Below are 23,870 nucleotides of genomic sequence, written 5' to 3'. Positions count from 1 at the left end.
GCAAAAGCCCACCAACCCTAACCCAGTTCGGTTCGTTTAAACTGGAAGGGCTGCTCGCGGTTCTCTGTCAACCACCGTAAAATCCTCTCATCCGAGACTCGGCGAGCGCCTAGAGCGCACACACGTACGCTCGCGGGAAGGAAATATGTATGGTCGGAGGTGTACCGTGCATCACGAGGATTTCCATCCTCTCTAGGTGCTCCGAGGCGCGCGGCAGTCCCTAGGAAACGGTTAGGTGGCCCTTGGGCCGGTAACCGGGGATGTAATACGTGTAATAATGTTTCGCAGATTGCGCGGGGTATCAGGGAATGCGAGGAACTATATAGCCCATGGGAGGCTATTGACTTTGGGGATTTTAAATTGAAGGTTCAGGTGTATAAACGCCGGGGGGAAATTAAATTCGGTGCAAGTAACGAGGGATGGAGAGCCGGGAGTTATGTATAGATTATGCTCGGGGATGTATGTAGCTAGCTAAAGGCATTACCGGTACGAGGAGGTATTCCACTCTGCTAAATGCACCCCTGATGTTGCGTCCGCGTTTCGTAAAGCATTCTTCCGCGAATCAATAGCAGCTACCGCTGTTGATTAATGCAAAGGACGAGAGGAATGCTGCCGCTCGACGAATATATTGTAACAGCCGACCAACAGTTGCCAATCGTGTAAGAAGCTAAAATCCTGCTCGTTTCAGCTGCCCGACCACAAGTGCAGCGGCACGCACAAGCCACGCAGCCAGGAAACATGCAGCACCATCTCCTGCCCCATGTGGGAGACCAATAAATGGAGCGAGGTGAGTACAGGGCAATCTCAGGTACCGGAACTGCGATCCTCGCGCGGACCCCATGAACATGCAAAACGGGGAATGGGAGTTACTCGACGAGACAGACGAGAGTCATTCCCTTGACGCAGGAATTTAGGGCTTTACGAGACGCCACCACGGGGGGGAGAAGCGAGTATTTATCGCCACCTAGGGTGACGGCTTCTCGACGGGGGTTGGGCCAGCGATATTTACTATCGTTTTAGATGAGCCCCACCGAGCGGGACGGCCCCTGAATCGGGGGAATCAACTCATTTCTCACCCTCGCAACCGCGTGCGAATCGTCCACTTCTACTTTGGGAGCGCTTGTAAAGCGTTCGCCATGAATCTGTCGCTTCCTCTCGCATTCTTACATCGCTGTTGTTCTCGAAGATCATCCCTACGCATCGTGGCGATCGTGTCTCAAGTGTTTCACATATCTCCAGTCTAAATATCGATCATTCTTGCGCGCTGGCGAGCTCCGGGTGACGCGATAAGCGCCAGGTAAACACGGAGGGAAGAATTTCGACTCGACGGGGTTAACAGCGTTACGCGAGTTAGACGGACATTTTGACTCTTGAAAGGACGCTAACAGGTGCACCGGGGATGAGGCAGACGAACGCGTAACGTTTCCTCCATCCGTTTATATCTGTGTGTTCGTATCGGGAGATCCGATTTCCTGTCGGAGCAGTAAACAGGTCGAGCTGATTGTTGCAAAGGGAAGCGAGACTCGTTGCGCGATCTGCTTTGTGCAACCTGGATGTTTTGTTACCGCGATTCAAGCGGGGCCAACGCGGGCCCAAGCAACCATCGCGAACGCGATTCTCCGTTTCTTCTCCGGGCCGCTCGGGGATCCCGAGCACCGAGCTGCCGCTTTGATGTGATTATTTTTTAAAAGGAAGAGGAGGGTTTAGCACTTTGAAGTTATTCTACCCAGAAGCACGTGTGCCGTTTTGTATTCTGCGAGAACAGAGGTATCGACGTTGAGGGAAATTTGAATCGACGTGTTGGCAAGATCGACAACGAGCCGAGCACCTGCACCGGCAAAGAACTTCTCCACTTAGGACGAAGGAAACTTTAAGAATCGAGTAGTAATTCCAGCAACTTCTGCTCCCGCGAAGAGGAATAACTGTGGAGCTATGAACGGTCGAAAGGAAGAAACCCTTTGCTACTTTAATATACTACCGTTGCAGCCGTAATCAAAATTGACGCGCGGTTGTCTAAGAGAAGAGGAGACGAGGGGAGCCTCCTTGAAAATCCTTTGAAAGTTCAGCTCGCTCCTTAAACGAATAGCGAAACTAGACGGCAAGCGGTTCCCTCCGTGCAAGTAAATTTCATATCCTGCCCTCGTGTTCGGTGGTCGGAAAGCTCTTAATTTCCTCAAACATTTTTGCCGCACTCTAACCACATTAGCGCCTCTCCAAAGCGTCGCTGGGAACGAGCCGGCGCAAAGGACTTCACCCCCAGCTACCAGAAATTCGCTTGAAATCTGATTTCCTCGAAACTGCGAAGTTCGACCAAGCATAACTGCCACTCTGGCATAACCCGCGGAAAAGGCGATGCGTTTGGACACGTAAAAGTGGCAGGCAGGCGAGGGCAGATGGATTTTCACCTTCGCGACACCCCGTTCGAAGAGTCGCCTAAGCTTGCAGCGATAAACGCGGAGGGTGGTTACGTCTACGTGGAATTTCCCCTTTCCTCGTTTATCTTTCCGCCTCTGAATATTCGTCGGTGTTACCCGAGGACTTTTCCAGGCCACAGCAGCCACCGACATCAAACAGGACAATTTAGGCTTCAAATAACCCTCTGCCGTCCCCTCTATCCGTTCTTTTCCACGTTACACCCACGCGCCCCTCGACGCTGTTCTGCGGCAAAAACGATGGGCACGTCTCCGTGCAACACCTTCCCCATCCGTTCGCGTGGAAAGGACGAAGAACTGTGTAGTCCTCGAGCGTCGTTTCTAGGTTGGGTGTAGAAGCGAGAGGGAGAAGAGCATGAATAACAACAAGGGGATGAAAACAGGTAGAAGAAACGCCGGCGAGATGCATCATTGATATTTAGCGCGAGGACTGGCCGGAGGTTATTTAATCTCGCCACCCCGCTTAGCAGGTGAAGAATTTTAATGCCAGCCTGGAGGAGCACACGCGGAAGGAGTCGCAGGGCTTGAAAGAGGCAGGTTCTCGAAGTTCGGAGGCATTTCGCGAGGCCTGTGAGTAGAAGGCAAACGGGCGTAAGAGGGGAAGAAACTACAGGAGCGATAAGAGGAGGCTCGAGAGGCGGAAGACTGCAGGAGAGTGCGTTCTCGCGCAAAAATGCCTGTCGATGCTCCACCGATTCATCGTTACCGATCGCACTCGTGCTACCGGACATGCGTGCGAGTTAGTCGAGTGTACTCGGGTGTCAACGAAGGCACACACGAAGGAAAGTGGGAATCGAATCGATACGCGACACCGAGAGGCATCGCCAAGTGCCATTGCAGCCTACGTCGCCTATCCCCTGACGCTTCCACGTGGGACCATGCGTCGACCGCGTGACAAACGTGATTCAGATACAGAGGACACACGTTAAGGAGGCTGGAACTACTCCGCGGGCGCCTACGGGCGTTTCGGGGCTCGTTTTGGCACGATGCTCGATGACCGACCCACCCCCGTCCTTCTTTCCGCGCTGGTTCCTTCGCAGGGTCGGCCTGAAAAGCGCGATATCTGCTGGAAGCATTCCAGACGCTCAGGCTTCGGGGACGTTCGATTTTCATGCGTTTATGGAAATTTAAGTTCGCTCGAGCCTCCTACAGTCCCACTGCTTCCCTCCGCCTTCCTCTCTGTCTCGCCTCTCCTTTATTCCTCTCCGTGTTCCGTGGGATCCCGCGGCGCGTTCGTAGAAGCGTCATCGAGGGAGGAGAGGAGCCCGAGAGCGCGATGGCCGTTCCGGTGCAGGAAATTAAGGCAACTTGTGCTGTAACTCCGCGCGACACCGTTTCGTTTATATTCAGAGACAAACTGGGAAACGCCGAGAAAGTTTCTCGGTGCGATAAAATTTTACAACCTCGTATTTCAGCGGCGTGAAACAAGAGGGAGGGCCGTTTCGAATGCAACGAGCAACGGAGAAGAGTGACTCCGCGCTCCGTTCCCGGGGCTCCACGCCGCATGGCGCGACCCAGCGCAACACGGGCGAGACTCCGGCCGCAGTAAGAGGTGCAAAGAGACGCAACAATAAGAGACAAGTTGTACACAAGAAGGTCGCCTCGCAGCTACGACCGTACTTCGAAGGAACGAAGGGAGAAGTTTCCCCGGCTGGTATGCGCCAAGTGGGAAAAATCAACGGTGGGGAGGGTTCCCCGCGGAATCCAGCGCGTTATGCTTTATTCATGAGGCCGCTAAATGCACTCGCGCATCCCCGGGACGCGTATTTATTCCAGTCGCCGGCCGATACGTAAAAAGCACGGCGATGTTTTGCGGATCGTGCGGACTCATAATGCGGCCGCGTAACGACAGGCCGGTGCGCCGTTCTCGCCGCGGCATATTTTAAGATCCGGAGGCGGATCGAACACGGGGAATCATTCCGCTTGCAGAGCGAAGCTTCGGTTCTGTTTTCCCTTACTCGCCCGCTGGGAGATCAACCGGCCTCCGTGCACCTTCCGCAATCTGTTTCCACCGTCGACGAGCGGTTTATTCGACACCGACCGCTTCGAGAAGGAATCATTTAATTCCTCCATATTTCCGTGTATTCGTGAAATGAATTTGTAAGGATGATCAGAGCGAAGGGCCGGCCGAAGATTGCCGTATAGCCCTGCGGCTGATGGGGAATCCGATCGCGAAGTAAGGTAAATTTCCCAATTAGCGATCCAGTTCCAATTATTAACAATTCATCCTTTATATTTAAATATGAATTTTTTTCGGTTCGGAACGAGCGTTAAAAGTACTGAATTCGATTCGTGAATATTCAAAGTATCTTGCTGATGGTATCGCTAATGTATATCAAGCAAATAATTAAGTAATTAATAAATGTTTTCACGCGTGTCAGCTACAAAGCCGTGAAGAAGTAGTTTCTTGTTACCGAATTTAAGAACCGCCAAATTTTAGATATTAAGTATTTCTTACACGAATATATTAATGTAAGAAATCTATATTTAAATAAGTTAAAAAATAATTGTAAATTTGCTATTTAAAAAAATTGCATCGAATTTTTTATTAAATTCGTAATAATTATGGGGGTCAATAATCGGTACTCGTAAAATGTGTGAATTCCTATTATTGACACGAGATGCCATGTCATGTTTCCATCTTACGTGTTTGTCAGTTTGCACCATAATCTCAATAAGTAAAGACGGCTAGTAAAGACTAATAACATTTGCCATCATTGCTCCGGCAGGTGTTTTTTTCTCAAAATACTTAATTTCCTTCAAAGATATTAATTCTAATAAACATAAATTAGTCACGCTAATATCTCGGGCGAAGCCGAGATGGGGGACGCTAGTTATTAATAATTATATTCGAACAATTTCATCATGAAAAAGGGGCGTCTTTCATACCGAAAAAGAACCGGCCATATGACAGGCTATTAATGAGTAACTGCGATAAATACTTCTAATATGTAAATATGTTAGAACGTGCCCGTAGATCTTACAGGGTCGCTAATTGGGACATTTACCTTATGCGAGAGTCGCAGAAGGCGACGTTGGCGACCAAGTCTGTTGAACGATACGCCCGGGCTGGTTCTTATCAAGCGCGATAACAAAGGCGGTAAACAACGTGCTGTCGAGGGCATCGCGGGAAATATCCGTAGTCACGTGTAAGCAGAAGTGTGCGCGGTGTGATTTACGGCTCATCTCCTGCTTGATCGATACACAATGGCCCCTGCTCCTCTCTGCTCCGCCATGGTTCTCGATGAAGGAAACCGGCGCAGGCTGTCAGGAGCGAGGAGATGACGTCGGTATCCTTTTGCCAGCGATACATAAGGCAGCCTCTTATACCCGTCAGCACGGTAATGATTTCATCCGAGGCTGCAAAGGAGAGAAGGAGAGAGCCAGATGAGAAGAGAGCCGTCGCAGCCCCTGCTCTACCCCCCGGAAGACAGGAATTGATAGATTTCTCTCTTTTGTGAGCTCAAGAGCCATGCAAATATTGAACTGAAAGCACAGGGCTCCTTAAAGCACTCCCAGCGATATCGCCCCCCCCCCCCCCGCCTTCTGAGAATAAGGTATGGAACGTTCCTGAGAAAGACGTCGAGGGGGAAGAAAAGACGAGGACGACGGGGGAAGTGGCTACTTTGGGTGGAAGTTGGGAAACAGGGGAAATTGGGGGGAAAATAGGGGAGGTGGGTGTTTCGACTGGACGAAGGAGAAGCAAAGTGGAAGAAAACGGAGGTAAAAGATGGGAGGCAACAATAGAGAGAGTTGTTTGACGATGCCGAGAAGTGTGCCACGGTGGAAGTAGAAATAAAGTGGCGAAGGGAAAGCGGACCATGCGTGGAGAAGTTAACGGGTTCGAGGACAAAAAAAAAGGCTGCGGCAAAAAGAATGGGGGGGAAGGTAAAGAGGAAATCGAAGTGAGAATAATCGAGGCGTAACGGGGGATAGACGCAAACACCGACAGAAGGGATAGAAGAGAGGGCAGAGTGCCTAAGTCGAGCAGGTTTCCGCTTCTCCGTTCGTGTCACCTTTCCATCTTCGACGTCTTGAACGATAGCTCCGGCATCCGGGCTTTTTGTTCATCGTCCTTCTCGCTCCTCCGCCTCTGAACCTCTCCGATCGACTCCGCCGCCCCTCTTGGGTTTCCCCGACCGGGCCAGACTTTATTCTGGCTGAGGGAAGTTTGAGGCCGCTGCTACTTATCAGTGCAGCCGAGAATCGCGGCCGCCACTTTGAGATTCGGCAGCCGATGCGGCGCGGCGTAAAAGCGAATCTGATCGGCACCGGATAAAACAGCTCGCAATAATCGAGCAGCCGGCGTGTCGCGAGGGGGTATCGATCGGCTTTTGTTCTCGATGCTAATCAATCCGACTGCGACGGGACTCCCGGGCACATTTCCCGGCCGGAGTTGCCCGTTTGATTTGTAATTCCGTAACGTAAGGAAGTTTAATCAACGGCTCTTCCCGTTCCATCGTCCTCGTCTCGCCGAGCGTTCCGCGGGGCTCGCGGGACCGTGACGGAAAGGCTGAAAAGAAGCGTTTCTACGCCAGAAGCGATCAACGGAAGCAATTACTTCGTGTCTTCCGTGACAGGAAGCAAAGAGGTCAGGCGCCGAGCTTTGTTTCCGGATTTGCAACGTGCCCGGGAGGAAATTCGTTCGATATTTCTGCACGTCACGTCCCTTGTACGTGAGACCCCACACGTTCAGCCGATAATCAACCGCGAAAATCGCTGAACTTAAAGAACCCGCCGCGATACGAGCGTTTATACACTTTATACTTCTCTCCACCCGCGAGACCGTTTCACCGCGGCAGCTTCGTCCCCCTGGGAAAGGAAGCCCGCTCTAATCGAAAATAGATCTATCGCGATACAATCGCGGGTTACGTGATAAGATCCGCGTGCTCAAATGTCTGTAGGTGCGCCGAAGCTCGTGCTCCCAAATCGTCGCCACTTTCTCTCGCGTTTGTCCTCGTCCCTTTTCAGCTTCCTCCAGCGCATCTAGCTTCGATAATGATCTTCGAAGTTTCAAGTGCCCCGGGAAGGATCTTTTAAATCCTTTGAATGATAGAACGGAACCTGGCAAATACCACTTAGTGTACGAAATTAGATTCCGCAGCAGCGTCGCGAGAGTTTATTGTTCTTTCGCTCTGCCTTTCCTTTGCGTTTTCACGTTCACCCTGCTTCCGCGGACTTTATCCCGCGACGGAGGAGTATTATCTTGATCCGCACTCTTTTCCACGACCCCTGCCCTCATTTCTCTCCAGTTTTATGGTTCTCCGGTCGAGGAAAGGGTTGAAAACGAAACTGGACGTAAACTTAATTAGCCGAGAGCGAGGGAAAAATGGGGTCGTTCCCTTTATCCTTCTGCATTCATCAAAGATCACATTCTGAAAAGATTCGTGGTCAGTAAAAAAATGAACGTTTCCCTGGTGTCCCGGGCAGTGCTCGGTGAGCTGTGGAGCAGGAGTCAGGACGAGGAAAGTCGAGTGCAGGGACGCCATCGGTGCCATTTCGAACGACTGCGACCCCCTGGAACGGCCCAACACCGATCAGGAGTGCAAAACAAGCATCCCCTGCCCGATATGTAAGTTTTATAAGTTACACACCCCGGGACCAGCATCGGGCCGCGTCCCAGTACCGTTCGCTCGCTCGAAAGGCTCGATTTCTCGCGTGCACGGCTCCGGGAGCATGTCGATAGTGTGCCATTAAGCGCGCCGGTACAAGATTACGCGACTACAGGAAAAACTCCTTTCGTTCAGATGCCGAAGAGATGACGCAGCCGTTGATGCAGCCGTACCCGCCGCCGCCCGTTTCGGAAAAGCTGATCGACCAGCCGATACCCTCGGAATCCACGTGAGTATCGCCAGAACAAAAATTCACCGACACCCACAAACACGCGCGGGCATTCCATCTTTCCGCGTAGACGTGTTAGAGGAGCTTCGCTTGTCCACCCGCCACCCTCTGTACATTACGAGACATCGTACAAGCGTAGATAGAAAAATCTTGCTGTCTTAAAAGCGCTCATCTCTTGACGTCAATTGGTCTGTCCTGACAGATATACGATCTACTTTGCCTGTGGCTGGTTGTATCTGAGGTATCCCATTACTGGTGTCTCTTTCTTCTATCACTTTAACTCTTTCTTCTCTATCTACCTTCTTTCTTTCTCTCTTCTTCTACTTGTTCTTCTCCTCTGTTACTCGCACCCGCCCACACTCTGTACCTGTCTCTCTGTCTCTTAAGTCCCGCCTGCCCTTTCCCTCGCCCTCCGTCCTACGGCGTCCCGGCGCAAAGCACGCGTTTACCATTTCCTTTCCTCTCCGCGACGTGATTTTTCTCTGTTTTTCTTTCTTGCCGAGCCACGCCGCCCCGTGCACTTTCGTAGACCCCCCGCACGCTTTTGTAACTCACCGCACAGGGCCGCCAAGTTCCACGTCGTCTCTCGTTTCGGAACGAGATCAGGGCTAAGCGAGTTTTATACGCGCCCCCTGTCCTCTTCCGACCAGCTCCTCGGATGACTTTCCGCGGGGCGCTTTGCTTCGTTACATTCTCCCTTCGTTTACTACGCCGCCCCTCCCTCGCCGGGCCCGTGGATGGAGGAATCCTATTTGTCGTCCCTTTGGTTTGATCTCCCTTCGTGCTTTTAAACGTCAGCTGCATGCTCGCAGAGAATTAGCGGCATCATTTTTTAGCGGTAATATCGTTCCTTTTTGCCCGCCAGTTTCGAGGTAAATGGGATCTCCTCCGTTAGCCGGAGAAAATAGTTTTACCCAGTCGCGACAGGAGGCTCCGTTTTCTGCTGACGCGCAACAGTTCTCCAAGTTGGAATCTCCTCTCCGCTTAAATTCCGAGGGCTTAATCTCCCTCTGTGTTTTTTTTCCCTCCTCCCCCCCACCCCTGGCTCTTGCTCCCCTAATGCATTTACGAGATTACGAGGTTTACCGTGATTTAATTAGCGCATAACGCGAATGCCGTAGAACAAGCATTAGCATAGACTTACGACGATTACGTGTTACGTCGGCCTGTTACCCTTGCCCCCTCTACCACGCCCCTTACCGCCCCGAATGTTTTCCCCGTTTTCTGGCTTCTACATATTATTCCACGGTAACCGCACCACGATAGGCTTCGGCATGCAGAGTTTCTAGAGTAGCGCTGCCCCCTCTTTCTGCTCGTCCTACGAATTTTATGCAAATTTAACTCGGACTCTCCTCGAGACACGAGAATCGTTTCTCTTTCAGATGAATCTGTTTACTACCCCTCTTTTGTAGGAACATCGAACGAAAGAATAATTTCGCCGCGTAGAACGAAACATCCATGCTGTCGTACCTACGCGCGCGTTCACGCGAACTCACCTACCTTCTCGAGTCGTAGTCCTAACCAGAGATGGGCAAAAGTTTTACTTAAATAAAAATATCGAATAACGAATAAAAGTTAGAAATAATCATTCGTCGCGTGTCGAATAGAGTTAATGTTTTTATTCGTCGAGCGTTTCAACTTGAGCGTCGAATAAATTTGTCAACTCTAACTTTCACTTTATTCGTCAAATGAAGGGTCGGATGCAATAAGGGGACCAGCGCTCGAAAATGGGAAAAATTATTGTCCAAAGGCTACGAAAGATTGGAGAATTAAATGTTGTAAAACTGAATTTTAAAAAATATAGTGTTGTGAGGCTCGTCAATCATTACTATTCGAGCTAAAAATTATAAACAAAAAAATTTTCATCGTCCAAAATCATTGTTTCTTTAAACATAAATTGCGATAACTTGAGTAAATATTAACGGATCGTTATGAAACTTAAAACATTACTTCAGAAAACTCTAGCGAAGCCGTAAAATGTATGCACAAAACCCTTATGTTAACAAATGTAATAATATTTAATTAAAAAGTAGTACTGGGCATAACCCATGTTTTTCAACGTTCGCTGTTAAAAAGTATCGAGGCAATTTTGAGGTACATATAACTTGCAGCGACAAAGTTTTTCCTTAATATACAAGGAAGATTTTCACCAATTTTCACACAGATTAATAAATAATTGTAGAAGGTATGACGATCGTATTTTTCTTATTATTATATGCGTTACGTTTGTACTATAGTTGCAAGAAAATAATTCTAAATTATTTCAACATTTACGCGAGTGTTGCACGAGCTTGGGGCAATACATACATCGCTATTTTTCATGAGTAGAAATACGGACATTTAGAGCATTATATATTTAATTACAAATTACTAATAGTTAAGCATCTTGAAATATATTTCTTAAATAGTTTTTGAATAGGTTGATTTATTATTAAAGAATTAATTAATTACTCTGCAATTTTTTATCACAAACAAATTTTCTACACCTTCTTTATGACAAGTTACCTCTTAAATCAGCAGAAATTGGGACAGTCACCTTAGTCCCTTTATTGCATCAGACTCTTCAAATAATCTGAAGTTAAAATAACTTTTACTTGATTCTTTATTTAAATAATATTCTATTAAAGTTAATGCCCAACTCTGGATTTAATCGCGTAAGTACGTGTAATCCTCGAGCCACGCTGTAGATCCGTGTCGAGGATCGCGTCAGTCGACGTCCCAGATCGATAACCGAGGCGAAACCGCGAGCCATGGAAAGCTTCGAAGGGACACCGATAACCAGGCACCGTTTCGACTGGCATTTCGCGCGCGAATCATCAAACGAACGACCCTCCAGGTTCATCGCGGAGGAATGGTCGCCGTGCAGCGTGACCTGCGGCGAGGGGATCAAGCATCGCGACGTCCACTGCAAGATATTCCTGGAGTTCAGTCGAACGATCGCCGACCTGCCCGATCGGCAATGCTTAGGCCCGAAGCCCGTTCAGACGGAGAAGTGCGTGATGGAGCCGTGCAGCATGATCGAGAACAGCCTGTCCTACGGCATCGACACCGTCGGTGACAGCGGATACGCGGAGCCCAGCTTGACAGACACCTACAGGTCCTCGGCGGGCGGCTCCAGCGGAAGTGGCTACGACGGTGGCATCAAGGTGGTCCCGGGAAGGGACGTGCAGACTACCTACTCCTGGAAGGAGGCTGGCTACACCCCTTGCAGCGCCACTTGCCTGGGCGGTAAGGGATGCTTTCCTCTGATCCTTTCTAATTCTTCTTTCGCGACGATGGAACGCGCGGCGTAGTCCACACACGCGGGTAAAAAGCTGCTGGTGAATCGTGCGAGTCGTCCAAGGTGAAAATATTTAGGACGAGCTGAAATTTAACAGAGGCTGCATCAGTGGTGGATTTAAGGGGGTATTCTGGTCTTTTTTACAAAGAACCCATCAATTTTCTTATTATTTAGTTTATTGCTACATGTTTATTGATGTTTGAACTATCTCTACAAATTTTGTCAATAGAAAAAAATTAAAATCAAACGCAGTTGATTGCTTTAAAGTAATGGCGAAAAAACATGGTGTCACGGTGCCCGTGATTGGGCTCGTTCTAGTGATCTATAACAAAGAATGAAAAGAGATCCTTTATCTGTATGCCTGTGGCTATCGTCCCTACCAGAGTGATAAAAATCCGCCACTGTGCTGCATTCAGATCGAATGCAAATTCGGAACGGGGGAAGGAAGAAGGAACTCTTAAAGTGACAGGGCTAGAGGAGAGCGACGCGCTTCTTTGATTACCGTGGCTGGAGTTAGGAAGGAGCGATCGTTGGAGCGGTGAGGGAAAGTCCTTTAAACGGTATTATTCGATCGTAGCGCAGCTATGATTCAGACGTTCCCCGCCCCGGGAGTAGTAGATACTATATTCGATGGACGATAATCAGCGGCGAACGTAAGTCAGGGAATTATCGGCGATCAGATCGCGAAGGATTAACGGAACGAGATCCAGCGCCGGTCTCCACGCGGGCCGCTTAATTATCCGGGATAATTCGGCGCGATTGTACAATTAACAGGGCTCGGGCTGCGAGTCAGCGGATTGAATTGCGTCGGGCTGATAGATTAAAGTCGGGCGATACGGGTCTACGCGGAGACATAGACGTACCATTCGCGAACTCGTCGTATCGACGTGCCTTTGATCTTTCAGGTGTACAGGATCTGATAATAACTTGCGTGCGGGACGACACGCGCAAAACCGTGACCCCGTTGCTGTGCACCGCGGAGACCAAGCCGGAAGCCAGGATAAGAGTGTGCAACGATCATCCTTGCCCACCCAGGTAACAGAGCGAACGATCGCAAAATGCTGTACATTGAGTGGCTGAATTTCTGAGTCGCACCTACTCTGCCCGGATGGAAAGAAGTCGGTCGAGAAACTCTAGGGTCCGAGTATCAGGTCCGAATAGTATATCCCTATTGGCCGGCGCGACAACGTCGACGAATACAAAGTAAGCAAACGGGACACGGGCGGGGGGAGCCAATGCGAGCGAACAACCCCTCTTGCCTCTGTGACATTTCAACCGACTTCTTTCTATCCGGGCACAGTACGTGCTTGTCTACGTTTCGCCTGTGGCACTCTGAATCACTTTAGTCATTAGTGATTACTGTATAGGGCGGTTTGATTAGTGACATTCGCTCTGGTCCGCAGATGGAATTACAGCGAATTCTCGCCGTGCATGAGCCCATGCGGGATCGGTATACAGACACGCGATGTCACGTGCATACACGAAGTGACGCGTGCATCCACAGGTAAGGCGGTTCCAGTGCCAAACCAAATGTGCCCGCAACCACCACCGACCGACAGACGATACTGCAACGTATGGGACTGCCCTGTTAAATGGAGTATCGGCGAATGGGGCAAGGTACTTCCTCTCTGTGCTCACCGAATTAAACAGTTCGCTCAGCCCAATCCATATACGTGAAAATTAATACGGTCCACTTTAGTCTCACCTATCGCGAGACTTTGTCTAAATATTTCGTCCTGCTGTGTTAATTTCGAGCCTCGCTTTTCAGTGCTCGAAAACTTGCGGCGGGGGCGTGAAGAAACGCAAAGTGACTTGCGAGCAGATAATGGCACAAGGGCGGAAGCAGAGCAGAGAGGACCGCGAATGCACGTCGCAGAAGCCTGCCTCAGAGAAGCCCTGCAACACCAGAGCTTGCCACGAAATGGACGCCGGTCCGTTGCCCATCATCTCCAGCCAGAACGCCACTTACAATCAAACGGACTTGAACGCGAAGGTGGACCTCAAGATCGGCGGCCTCGCGAAGGTGTTCCAAGGCACGCCTTCCATCAAGATCCGCTGCCCCGTTAGGAAGTTCGACAAGTGAGTACCTTTCCCTAAATCTCGGGGAGCTTCTCTACACCGTCGTTTCAACGTCTTCAGAGCGCAGATCATATGGACCAAGGACAACAAGGAATTAAGAAAATCGAGGAAGTACAAGATCAGCAGGAAGGGGGCGTTGAAGATAAACGACATAAACTCCGCGGACACCGGCGTTTACGCGTGCATAGGTAAAGCTCGGGCACAGCCTCCTCGAATAAGATCGATCGCGACAGGCCGCTATGAGAATTTCCGTTGCAGCGGGGAACTCGCACGCGGAGACCCAGCTGATCGTGAAGTTCCGTTCCAAGGAGCAGATTAGCAGCGAGGAGTATCTACGTCTGAGCCATTCCGTCCATCTTCAGCGAAACGCGAACTTGGACTCTGCCCCAGCGAATTCGGGTGAGAGTCTGTACACCGATCGTGCAGGTGAATATTAATCCTGCAGTCTTTGTAATCTACGATCTACTCGGTAGCCATTGCATACTAGACATGAGATTAAGAATTTTACTCTGTTGGGATTGGTGGAAATTGGAAGTGTGCGAGCGATAGTGACGAGACGGTGAGTCGGGGATTGGTAGTTTGAGATTTTTAATGGATCTTCCACAGCTGCCTATGGGAACCGTTTCGTTCCCATCGACAGCGAGGACCTGAGCCACGAGCGAGCATTCCCCAGCAAGCCGACGAGGAAGCCTCACCAGAAGAAGCAAAAAACCAGCCCCGCGCCACCGGATTCCACGATGTTGCACAAGGAGCACACTGAAACCTCTCTGAATCAGGTAGGGACCCCTGATTCGTATGCTCCCCTCGGTTTAATCCCCTCCCCTCTATCTGTAATGGTTTTACGAACTCTCGGTAAATGCATGATGAACTAATTCTGTGTCGATGATTCTTTACTTTACTGCTTCCTACTCGTGAACTAACAATGCGGGTCGACGGATATTCGGGATATAAACGTGATCAGCCGGGACACCACGAATCCGTGGAGTCGCCTGGTCAATCGTCAAGTGCCTCTACTCTCGTACCGCACTTAACTTATTTTATATCGACCTTGAAGGTGAGAGCATATGGTCAACTACACAAGCAGGATTACTAGTCGAATGCTAAGCCTCCTCCAGCTACTTTCATCTCACACCAACTCGATCTTTCACGCTTTCCCTTCGCTGTTCCCTTGCTTGCGAGCCCCTTAACAGAACCGTCACGATTGAACTCGAGCACGCGACTACGAGCTTCTCCTAATGACAATCACTCGCGCCATCGTTTTTAAAGAAGAAGGTAGAACAAGTAGCCCAACTATTAATCTCTCGAACAGGAATACTGGCCATTCCAGAGTGAAAGCTCTGGGAGGTCCCACAGAACCGCGCCAGTAACTTTCATAGACGACGCGCGGAAGGAAGCTGTCGCGATGAAACGCACCATGCCCGACCGAGCGTCCGGTCTCAGATACCAGAACGTGGAGGGGAACCTAGAAGAGAACCTGGACACTCTGTACCGCAACACCGCCATTCCAGACGAGACATTCGGGCCAGACGAGGAGAGAATATTCATCGACGTCGATCCCTATGGTCTGGACGACTCCATGTTCGGACTTCAGCACAGCGATCCAGTGAAGATCACTCCTGTCGCGAGTAAGGGCAGCCCGATGACGCCCACGATCGCCCGCGCTGACAACGACTACGTGGAGGAATCCCTGAAGAGCGTCAAGAGGCAATGGCAGAGCGCAGCGGAGGGCAAAGGTCGCAGGAATTCTACCCCTATGGACGACAAGCTGGCTGTAAACGCAGTGACCACTTCAGGGAACATTGGTTTGGAGGTGTACTACGTCCCAGACTCGAGTACCAAGCACGAGAGCTCCGAGGAGTCACGCAGTAAGGAGGCCAACCGAAGGAACCACGATGGTTCAGGAACCGAGCATGTGTTTTCCACGATATCATTTAAACGCGTAGATGACGATTCGAACGAAGAAGCCACCAAGGACGAGAAAACAGAGATTTCGAATAGGACAGATGATTACAGGGAGGTTCTCCAGGATGAAATGAAGAAGCGGAGGGTCTACGTGGAGAACGACACCGTCGACGATGCTAAAGACCTAGAAGACGATCTCAGCCAGCTGGCGTTGACGGAGGAACGCGGATCCACCGCGATAGAACAGCATCAGGATGCTAAGAACGCGTCTCGGAACCAGGAAGATCGAAACGGCTCGCCCGGTGAGGCGGTCGAGTTTCGGGAACGCTCGACGAAAGAGGAGACGCAGGAAGCGAACAAGTCGTCGGAGCTTGCGACTACCACGACGGTTGCACCGAGCCCCACCGCCGATTCAACGATCTCTTCGCTCACTATCGGAGGTACGAACACAGAAACGAGCTCATTTAATCGCCGTATCGTCGGTGTGTCTGTAATCATAGTTCTACGATTTGCTAATCAACTTACAAATGTGTAGACACTACGGACGACCTGGTATTCGAGTGGGTGACGACGGATTGGTCGGTGTGCACCCAAACCTGCGGAGGAAGCGGATTCCAGGTAGTGATCCTGATTTCTCCATATTTTTTGTTTCTCGAGAAATCAGAAATGAGATCATATTTCTTGAGAATTCTCGAGAATTCTCGAGAAATTGAAAAAAATATTGCAAAAATTATATTTTTCGAATAATGTTGATAATATTTATCAAAAACGCAAGAAAACTTTAACTAAATTATTCCTGTCTAATTTATACAAACCTTGTGTAAATAAAAAAATAGATATTAAATATAATTGGTAAATTTATTTATTTAATACAAAATTTGTACAAAGCGAAACATTACTCTTTGGTTTTAAAATTTATTTTTAAATAGCACAATGCGTCTAATGTAGCGTCAGCGAATCTATTTCTTTTTTGTGGCAAAATCTGTTACTGTTATATTTTGACGTTTTATATATATATCTATCTTGGCTGTTAAATGAAAAAATGCGTCTTTTGACCCTTTTGGAAGAAATTCTGGATCATGCAAAAATTTTATACGTGATACAATAGTCTTATCTCCTCTTTTCTATATTTCTTCTTTAATAGTCACAAGAAACTCATTAGGTACTTAATTCAGTATACAATTTTTCTAAATTTTTAAATAAGAATTTAAGAGCACCTTCAGCAGTTAATAACATCGAATCTTCTGTACTGTGATTTTCTATTGGAATTCGTATAGGTTCTGATGTTATTAATAAAATGTATTATAAATTATAGATGTGTTTATACGTTCGCGATTAACTAGTAATACATTCATTTACGAAAATAAATGAGACTTATAATATTTTTCCTAGACTTAAATTTCTCGAGAAATTATAGTATTTCTCGAGAAATAAGAAATAAGCAATTATAAAATTTCTCGAGAAGGAACACTAATTCCAGGTACAAGAATTTCTCTCTTTACGCAAATCTGTCGCACTAAGCTACGGCGATCGGGGTGCCGGAAATCTAGATTCTAATTAACTGGGTACACCCTTTCCCCTCTGTCAAGATGAGAGGAGCTCAGTGTACTGTCCGTTCGTCGAAGCCAGCCGGAAATTCGACTCGCGCGGTACCGAGGACAGTGATAGGAGCGACACTGTGCGAGGACGCGGGACACCCCATGCCCCAGAAAGTGAGAGCTTGTGGGTTTGGCAAGTGTCCTCAGTGGCACACGACAGAATGGACCCCCTGCGACGTGTCCAGGTGTTTCAATTGGAAAACCGCGATGCAGAGACGCGACGTCACCTGTCGCTGGGCCGAGGACGGGGAGAACGATCAGCAGAACGCCACGCTGCTGGATCCTAATAAGTGCGACGATACCAGTAAGCCCGTACAGAAGCAGGAATGTTACAACGACGCGTGCAAAGGTGTATGGAGGGTTGGCGAGTGGTCCGAGGTACGTCCTCGTAACTCTTTCCATTCTAAATTCATTTATAAAGTACCTATATGCAGAGCTGGCGGTTCGGTCACTGAAACGTTTGTGAGATTTCAAGGTTTAGTTGAGGATCCTCAGAAGTTGCTCTACTTTAATCTTTACAGTGTACAGCGTCGTGCGAGGAGGACGGCATTAAATACAGAATCCTGCAGTGCGTCTGGTACGGAACGAAGAAGCCAGCCGGGAACGCGTGCAGGGACATCACAAGACCCCCTGTCATGAAGCCGTGCAAAGGCCCACCCTGCCCTCGAACGCCTGGTAAGAGACCCCACGCGAAACGACGAACGAAAGCTTCAAAATATTGCAGGGATATCCCTTTCCATGTTTTTTTTTTCAGACGACTGCAAGGATCACTCGCAGCTGTGTAGCAGGGTGAAGACGATGAACATTTGCAGGGTGCCCCTTTATCAGAAACAGTGCTGTCAGTCGTGCCACTAGGCCCCTCGTTGGTAATTGTTGTACGTAAGAATGAAATTAGGTCGAAATTGATGACGAGGAACGGGCGCTGAGAAGAATGTTACTTGAGGCAACCGAGTTCGAAGGTTACCCTTCTCGACGTTTGTCGAAACAAGGGGTGAGAAGAACGTTCGAAGGTCGGTACGCGTTCGTTAAACGCGATGCGTAAGAGATATTCGAGAGCCAGTATCGACCAAATTACTTCCGTTGGTAACTGTTCCCCTGATCCTTTCACCGTGCCCGCGAACAAAGGTATTCTCGTCTGAGCATCGGATTCTTCCCGGTCCCCATCCTCGAATAAGAATCTGATTCCTAATTGTGTGCTAATTAAAGCTGTAATTTTTGAACGTGTGTATCGCGTTGTTAGCTTGGCACCGCTCCTAATAGCGCACGCTCACACTCCCCAAAGGGAGAACGAGGGGATCCTGGCGTTCGTCCACGAGAAGGAAAGAAAAACGAGTTAAGAAATTATATTGTTGAAGTTCATTGAGAGAATAGGAGAGAACTGTATTTATATCCTGAATGGAGCTGTAGCGAACGTTGGTGTTTTCTATGGGCGAGCTTCAATGCCATTCTCGAATATTAGATGAGCCACCCCTATCGCGAGGCGACGAACTAGAACAGTGGTATCTCGATCCCGCAAAGAGCTGCACAAAAATCCCCATTCTTCGAGGCTTTATTTTTTTACGCACTTCCTTGGACGAAGCAACCAGGCCGATCCCGACGCTAGGCTCGGCTTGATCTCGGAAAAACGACAAGCGCGAAATCCTTTTATTCGAAGACTGAAAACGCTGCGCGCTTCTTCCGCGCACCTTCGCGCTCGAACGTTCCCCATCGGGCATTAGAATCGAGACGAACTAATCTCCGTCACGTCCCAAAGAGTCTTCATCCACATTCCAAGCAGTTTCCGTTCGAGGAGGTTTGTTGTACGCGTTTCGTTACGTTTTCTCCTCGGAGTATAGTTTCTATTTATTGCCACGTTACCGTTGCTTTCGGCACGACGCGAGGTCGACGAAACTGTTAACGGCGAGACGTTGAGGTATGCGAACGACGCGGAAGAGAGAAAGATAATGAGAAGTATATAGTTACTAACGACATAAGTTATAAATGAAATTATTATACGCGCCTGCAAGCGCCTCGTCGGGCGAACGTAAGCCGATAGATTCTAAGCAATAAAATATATAGGTACTGTAATATACTATTTTGTTAATAACCTCTGGCGAAAATTCGTTAACATGACGTTCCATTGTTAGTCGAGACAACTCGGCGGAAGGAAACAATTTACTTGTGTGCCTCTGATCACGCGCGATCCCATCGACCGGTCGTCCCTTACTTTTAGCCAACTACGGCCACTTGATTCTTTACAACGTTCCTTTATCACCTAATTCGCGAGGAAAATTTAAAAAGATTCTGGGCGTTCAACAAGAATTTTTCGGCCCCTCTTTTTTAACGTAACGTTCTGGGTTCACTTTAAACTCGGTTACACGATATTGTGAACAGATTTTCGCTATCAACGAATTTGCCTCAACACAACTAGACAGTTTGCCAAAACGAGCTGACGTAAAATGATAACGAGATATAAATAAATTAGTATATTATTGAAATCGAGATTATGAGAAAAGAATATATATATATATGACAAGCTACGTAACATAAGACGAAAACGCACGCGGATAAGAGAGAAAAAGAAAATGACTTCTACAGCTTAAGTGCAGGTATGAGCGTATTATGCAGGTCTCCAAATATATTTCTCGCCGCGGTATATATTTACGATACCAACATTCTGTACATTGTCTCGACGAACGTGTATTTAGTTAGTACTTAAGTCCACGACGGTAATCGTTACTCGATCCGATTTAATCACAAGCTGTTACGCGTTTCTTTCGATGTCGTCTGTCCACCTTCTAACCGCACGATCTCCCTCTCTCTCACTCTCTCTCTCCCTCTCTCTCTCTCTCTCTCTGTTTCTCTCTGTCCCTATCTCTCTCTCCAAGAATTGATTTCCGATACCTGCATTTTTGTATATAACACGATCTAGTTATGTAAAGTGACTTCACCAAACTATTATACGGAAGAGCATTATTGTTCATTATATCTATGTAAATATGTAACTGCCTAAATACGAATAAAACCAGAGGATATATCACTGCACAATACCTGCAGTCATTTCTTGGTAAATTCGATTACATCCAGCCACGATTTATTCGTCAACATCTCTTACCACGCAGAAAGCACCGGTTTAAGTGCTCCACCTAAAAACGTTCATGTGCTATTAGCGAATATTACCAATCGACACCGCGTTGATATAAAGATACGTCTACACGACGACACTTTTTTGTCTAGATAAAAACAAATAAATATTTGCCTTCCCGAACGTACCTGTAGTACTTACCTCCATAATAATGTTTAAAGTGAGCAAGTTAAATGGAATGTCCTCTATATTTATTGTTGAGCGAATTGACGACGGCACCGATAATTGACAGTATACAGTATTTGACGATGAAAGTAGACCACACCAACGTAAGCGGTATAAAATAGATTAATCTAGATCTACAACATTCTATAGCTACGCATTCGTATCCTACAACTGTGCCCTAGTCGCATAGGAAAGCATCCTTTCAGTCCATCAAGGCCCACTTTCGAAGGACCTCCTCCTCGCTGAGGGGCCAAAGCTGCTTCAGCAAACTCCAGCCCGATTTCTGCGTGGCGAGCAAGTATTCGTTCTGCGGGTCGTGGAGATGGGAATAAGCGCCCATGACGAGGCTTTGGCAAATCCTCGCGCAGACAGTGACCTTAAGGATCCTCTTCTCCAACTCTGCCAGCTCCCTGACTTCCTGGTAGCCCTCGACGACGTGTTTACCCATTTCCAGGTCGCCGGCCTGCAGAATCATGTAGCACAGAACGATGGCCAGTTCGAAGATCAAGCAGGCCCTATGGGAATCCCCGAAATCGATCACCGCGGCTATCTCGGTGCCGTTTGGGCACATCACGATGTTCTGCTCATTCAGGTCGCCGTGTATGATGCCCCGCTCTAGTTGCGAGGTGACCTGAAGAACACCCTTCTCGAAGGCCAGTATCACCTGGTGCGCCAGATCCCTCTCGGGGGCGTTCTTCAACGCGTAGGTGAACTGGCGCAGCTTGGGCACCGAGGCCAACATCCACAAGGTTCTGTGGTCGTCGTAAGCCGGGTGGGAGAAGCCCGTGAGGACTTTACCGAACTTAGCCGTGAAACGGCCCACGTTTCGGAGCAATCCGCTGGTGATCGGCACGCGGTGCAACAGCTCGCCTGGACGATAAACGAGCAGCCTCACGGCGTAGCTCTCCGTGGTACAATCCCCGCCTAATTTCTCCAGGGAGTAGTACGTTCCGTTCAGATTTCTCACGGGTAAGGGACACTTGATGCCCCGTTGGTTCAGGAACATCAACATCTCATTCTGCGCGTCGATCACGCGGCCTTTTCGGGAGTCCAGGGAGTTAATTATCTTCAGCACGTAATCGTGCTCGCCGGCGGCTGCCGCGGGATTCTCCTGCAGCTCTTGGCAAATCACGCGGTAGTTTCTATCGTCGTACGCGTTCAATTCGGTAACGCTTATTGTCGTCAGCCCGTAGAGCTTCTCGAGGAGATCGGAGGCTATTTGTTTGCTACCTGGCGGCCGTATTCGCTGGCCTGGCGTCAACACGCCGTCCTCATCCTCCATTCTTTGGTTTATCTCTGGAAGTATTTTAAAGTACAATTTTTTCAACAAATGCTATCGATCTAACGACACTACCGAAGGCTACGTGCGGTAAATGTTTATCCCCATAAAAAACTTCAAAAGAGTAAAAAAATTGCGCCAAGTACATGAAATCAAATAAATCACAAAAATAGAAGATAATAATAATCACAAAATAAAAAAAAAGTGAAATCAAAATTGAAAAAGAATTATTTAAAAACGCAAAATAATGAAAATATACTCATATTCACAGAGCTTTAAATTGGCAAATTATCTGAAAGCCTGCGAGGGGGGTATCGTGTCGTAATTCAAATTTTGGCAACTTACCTTGCGTTTGAGACTGCATTTTGGTTGCAATTCAATGGTACAACGATACATATTTGTAAAAGCACGTGGCATCTCAAATTTTGACAACCTACCTTATTTGACACTCGTCAGGTTATAACCTGACTGTAAGCTGTCAAAATTTGGAGTAGATCGCATAGTGAAGATAGCGATTGACGAACGAAACATGTGTTAGTTTCGTTTTTGCTGATGGTGTGTGAGTAACACGTATATACGTATTATGTTGACGAAAATTTGGTTGGAGAATCAGAAGAAAAAAATCTTACCGTTCCCGACTGATCCATGATACGATATTACGATATCTCTGTTATGCGTGGACCGATTTTATTGAATTTGGTCTAGATCGAAAGCTTATGTGCGGTTTACATCAGAAAAATGCCTTTAATTTTAAAAAATATTGCAGGCGTGATGAGATATTAATGAAATAAGTTTCAGGTAAGGTTGGATTAGCCGGGCGACGAGTAAATGATAGCGGCAGCGACAGTCGACATATACAGGGTATCGAAACATGTACTTGGCGTCGAGACGCTACCGCGTCTCTATATAGATCCATCGCTTTCTTTTATTATTAGAGATTATTATAACTAGATCGTTAAAATTACAGTAAATGATTCTCGGTTTCCATATAAAATTAGGACCTCCTCAGCCTCGGATGGACATATTTAAAATTACCTGGTCGAGCGCTTCTCTCCGAGAATAGAAACATTCCATCAAGCTCACAGGAACGAACGCGGAGAGTTAAACGAACGGGCGTTGAAATTTATACTCTTTTAAGGCCAGTTTGCTCGTTGATCAGCTAACTCCCAAAAACACACACGATTTTCGTCGCTCGGTCGCGTTTGTACGAGATACACGAGGTGACGCGTACCATGGGTGAAGCAGTTCAGGAAGCAAACTGTATGATCGTCAGTTTGCAATAAATGTAGATGACAGTGAATTAGTCCAACGATGGGGCGCAAATGCTCGCTGATTGATATTTATTGTTGCTCGTCACCGTGCATAATGTCTTACAGTAGGTATCTTTATGCACATACATACGCTGAAACCATGTGAGATTAATCAGCCTCTTATCACGGCGATAAGAACGATACAGACGTTCAAGATTCAATTTTAAGATAGTTCGTTGAACTGCACACAGCTGTATTAATTATTGAATTGTGTACTCTTATCTCAACTTCCATCTACGTAAAGTATCAACGAAATGTTAAACAGAAGGTGGATACGTCCTGTTTGTACTATTAACGTTACAATTACGACAATGAAACATATTACAAATCCTTTTAATTTTCGTAGATATAAATGTAAGTTCCAAAATAGAACATGGAAGCATAAATTACTGCATGCTGCATACTCTGTATTCGAAGGCAGGAACAAGTGGTAATACGAGCGAGTCAGAGAAACTGTAACCGTGCAAGAACGCTAAATCATGTATAATATTTTAAGGAATTAAATTTGTACAATTCCTGTTCCATTCTCGTCGCAGTATTTATATCATACTTGCGAGAGCTCTTTTTATTCGTTTGTGATATAGAAATTGCAATCAACATTTGCACGTAGAATTCTGTAGAGTTTAAGCAAATATTTAAACTTCTGGAAAACCGCAAGGTCAATCAGTTCGATCGCAACCGCGCAGCGATCAGATGTGTGTGTGTATGGGGGGGGTCGCTATTCAGCACTTCATTTCGCGATGACTTTATTCGTACTTCATTTGTATTGATTTCTTTACTGCATGAATACCTGCTTAATAATATTCCACGGTAATATATTGTATTATTGAAAGGACTTTTTGAGAAGCACTGTACTCGAA

General features: G+C 47.7%; 2 protein-coding genes across 4 annotated transcripts in view; one reads left to right on the top strand and one right to left on the bottom strand.

Moving 5' to 3' along the window:
- Nolo (ADAMTS-like no long nerve cord) overlaps nt 1-20,159 on the top strand; it is a 176,191-nt gene extending 156,032 nt beyond the window's left edge. The window contains exons 9-24 of one of the 3 annotated variants that reach the window (XM_076812419.1): nt 689-787; nt 7,863-8,004; nt 8,180-8,273; nt 11,110-11,501; nt 12,459-12,588; nt 12,957-13,170; nt 13,322-13,632; nt 13,693-13,820; nt 13,891-14,031; nt 14,239-14,408; nt 14,594-14,686; nt 14,942-15,974; nt 16,070-16,152; nt 17,124-17,510; nt 17,654-17,807; nt 17,887-20,159. In XM_076812419.1, coding sequence (XP_076668534.1) covers nt 689-787; nt 7,863-8,004; nt 8,180-8,273; nt 11,110-11,501; nt 12,459-12,588; nt 12,957-13,170; nt 13,322-13,632; nt 13,693-13,820; nt 13,891-14,031; nt 14,239-14,408; nt 14,594-14,686; nt 14,942-15,974; nt 16,070-16,152; nt 17,124-17,510; nt 17,654-17,807; nt 17,887-17,987 — 3,672 coding nt within the window. In that variant the 3' untranslated portion in view covers nt 17,988-20,159. Of the gene's footprint in view, nt 1-688; nt 788-7,862; nt 8,005-8,179; nt 8,274-11,109; nt 11,502-12,458; nt 12,589-12,956; nt 13,171-13,321; nt 13,633-13,692; nt 13,821-13,890; nt 14,059-14,238; nt 14,409-14,593; nt 14,687-14,941; nt 15,975-16,069; nt 16,153-17,123; nt 17,511-17,653; nt 17,808-17,886 lie in introns of all 3 variants that reach the window. The other 2 variants (XM_076812418.1, XM_076812420.1) reach the window with 2 other exon arrangements.
- A 266-nt stretch (nt 20,160-20,425) lies between these two features.
- On the bottom strand, nt 20,426-23,662 carry LOC143369046 (hydroxylysine kinase). The gene is made up of 2 exons (XM_076812455.1): nt 22,736-23,662; nt 20,426-21,717 (listed from the first exon to the last, which is right to left on the bottom strand). Exons 1-2 carry the CDS (start codon nt 22,767-22,769, stop codon nt 20,624-20,626), a joined length of 1,128 nt encoding a protein of 375 aa, XP_076668570.1. The 5' UTR covers nt 22,770-23,662; the 3' UTR covers nt 20,426-20,623.
- Between the last annotated feature and the right edge of the window lie 208 nt (nt 23,663-23,870).

This window comes from Andrena cerasifolii, chromosome 5, assembly GCF_050908995.1.
Source record: "Andrena cerasifolii isolate SP2316 chromosome 5, iyAndCera1_principal, whole genome shotgun sequence".
Lineage (NCBI taxonomy): Eukaryota > Metazoa > Arthropoda > Insecta > Hymenoptera > Andrenidae > Andrena > Andrena cerasifolii.
Note: the sequence above shows the minus strand (reverse complement) of the source record. Positions and strands in the feature narration are given on the sequence as shown.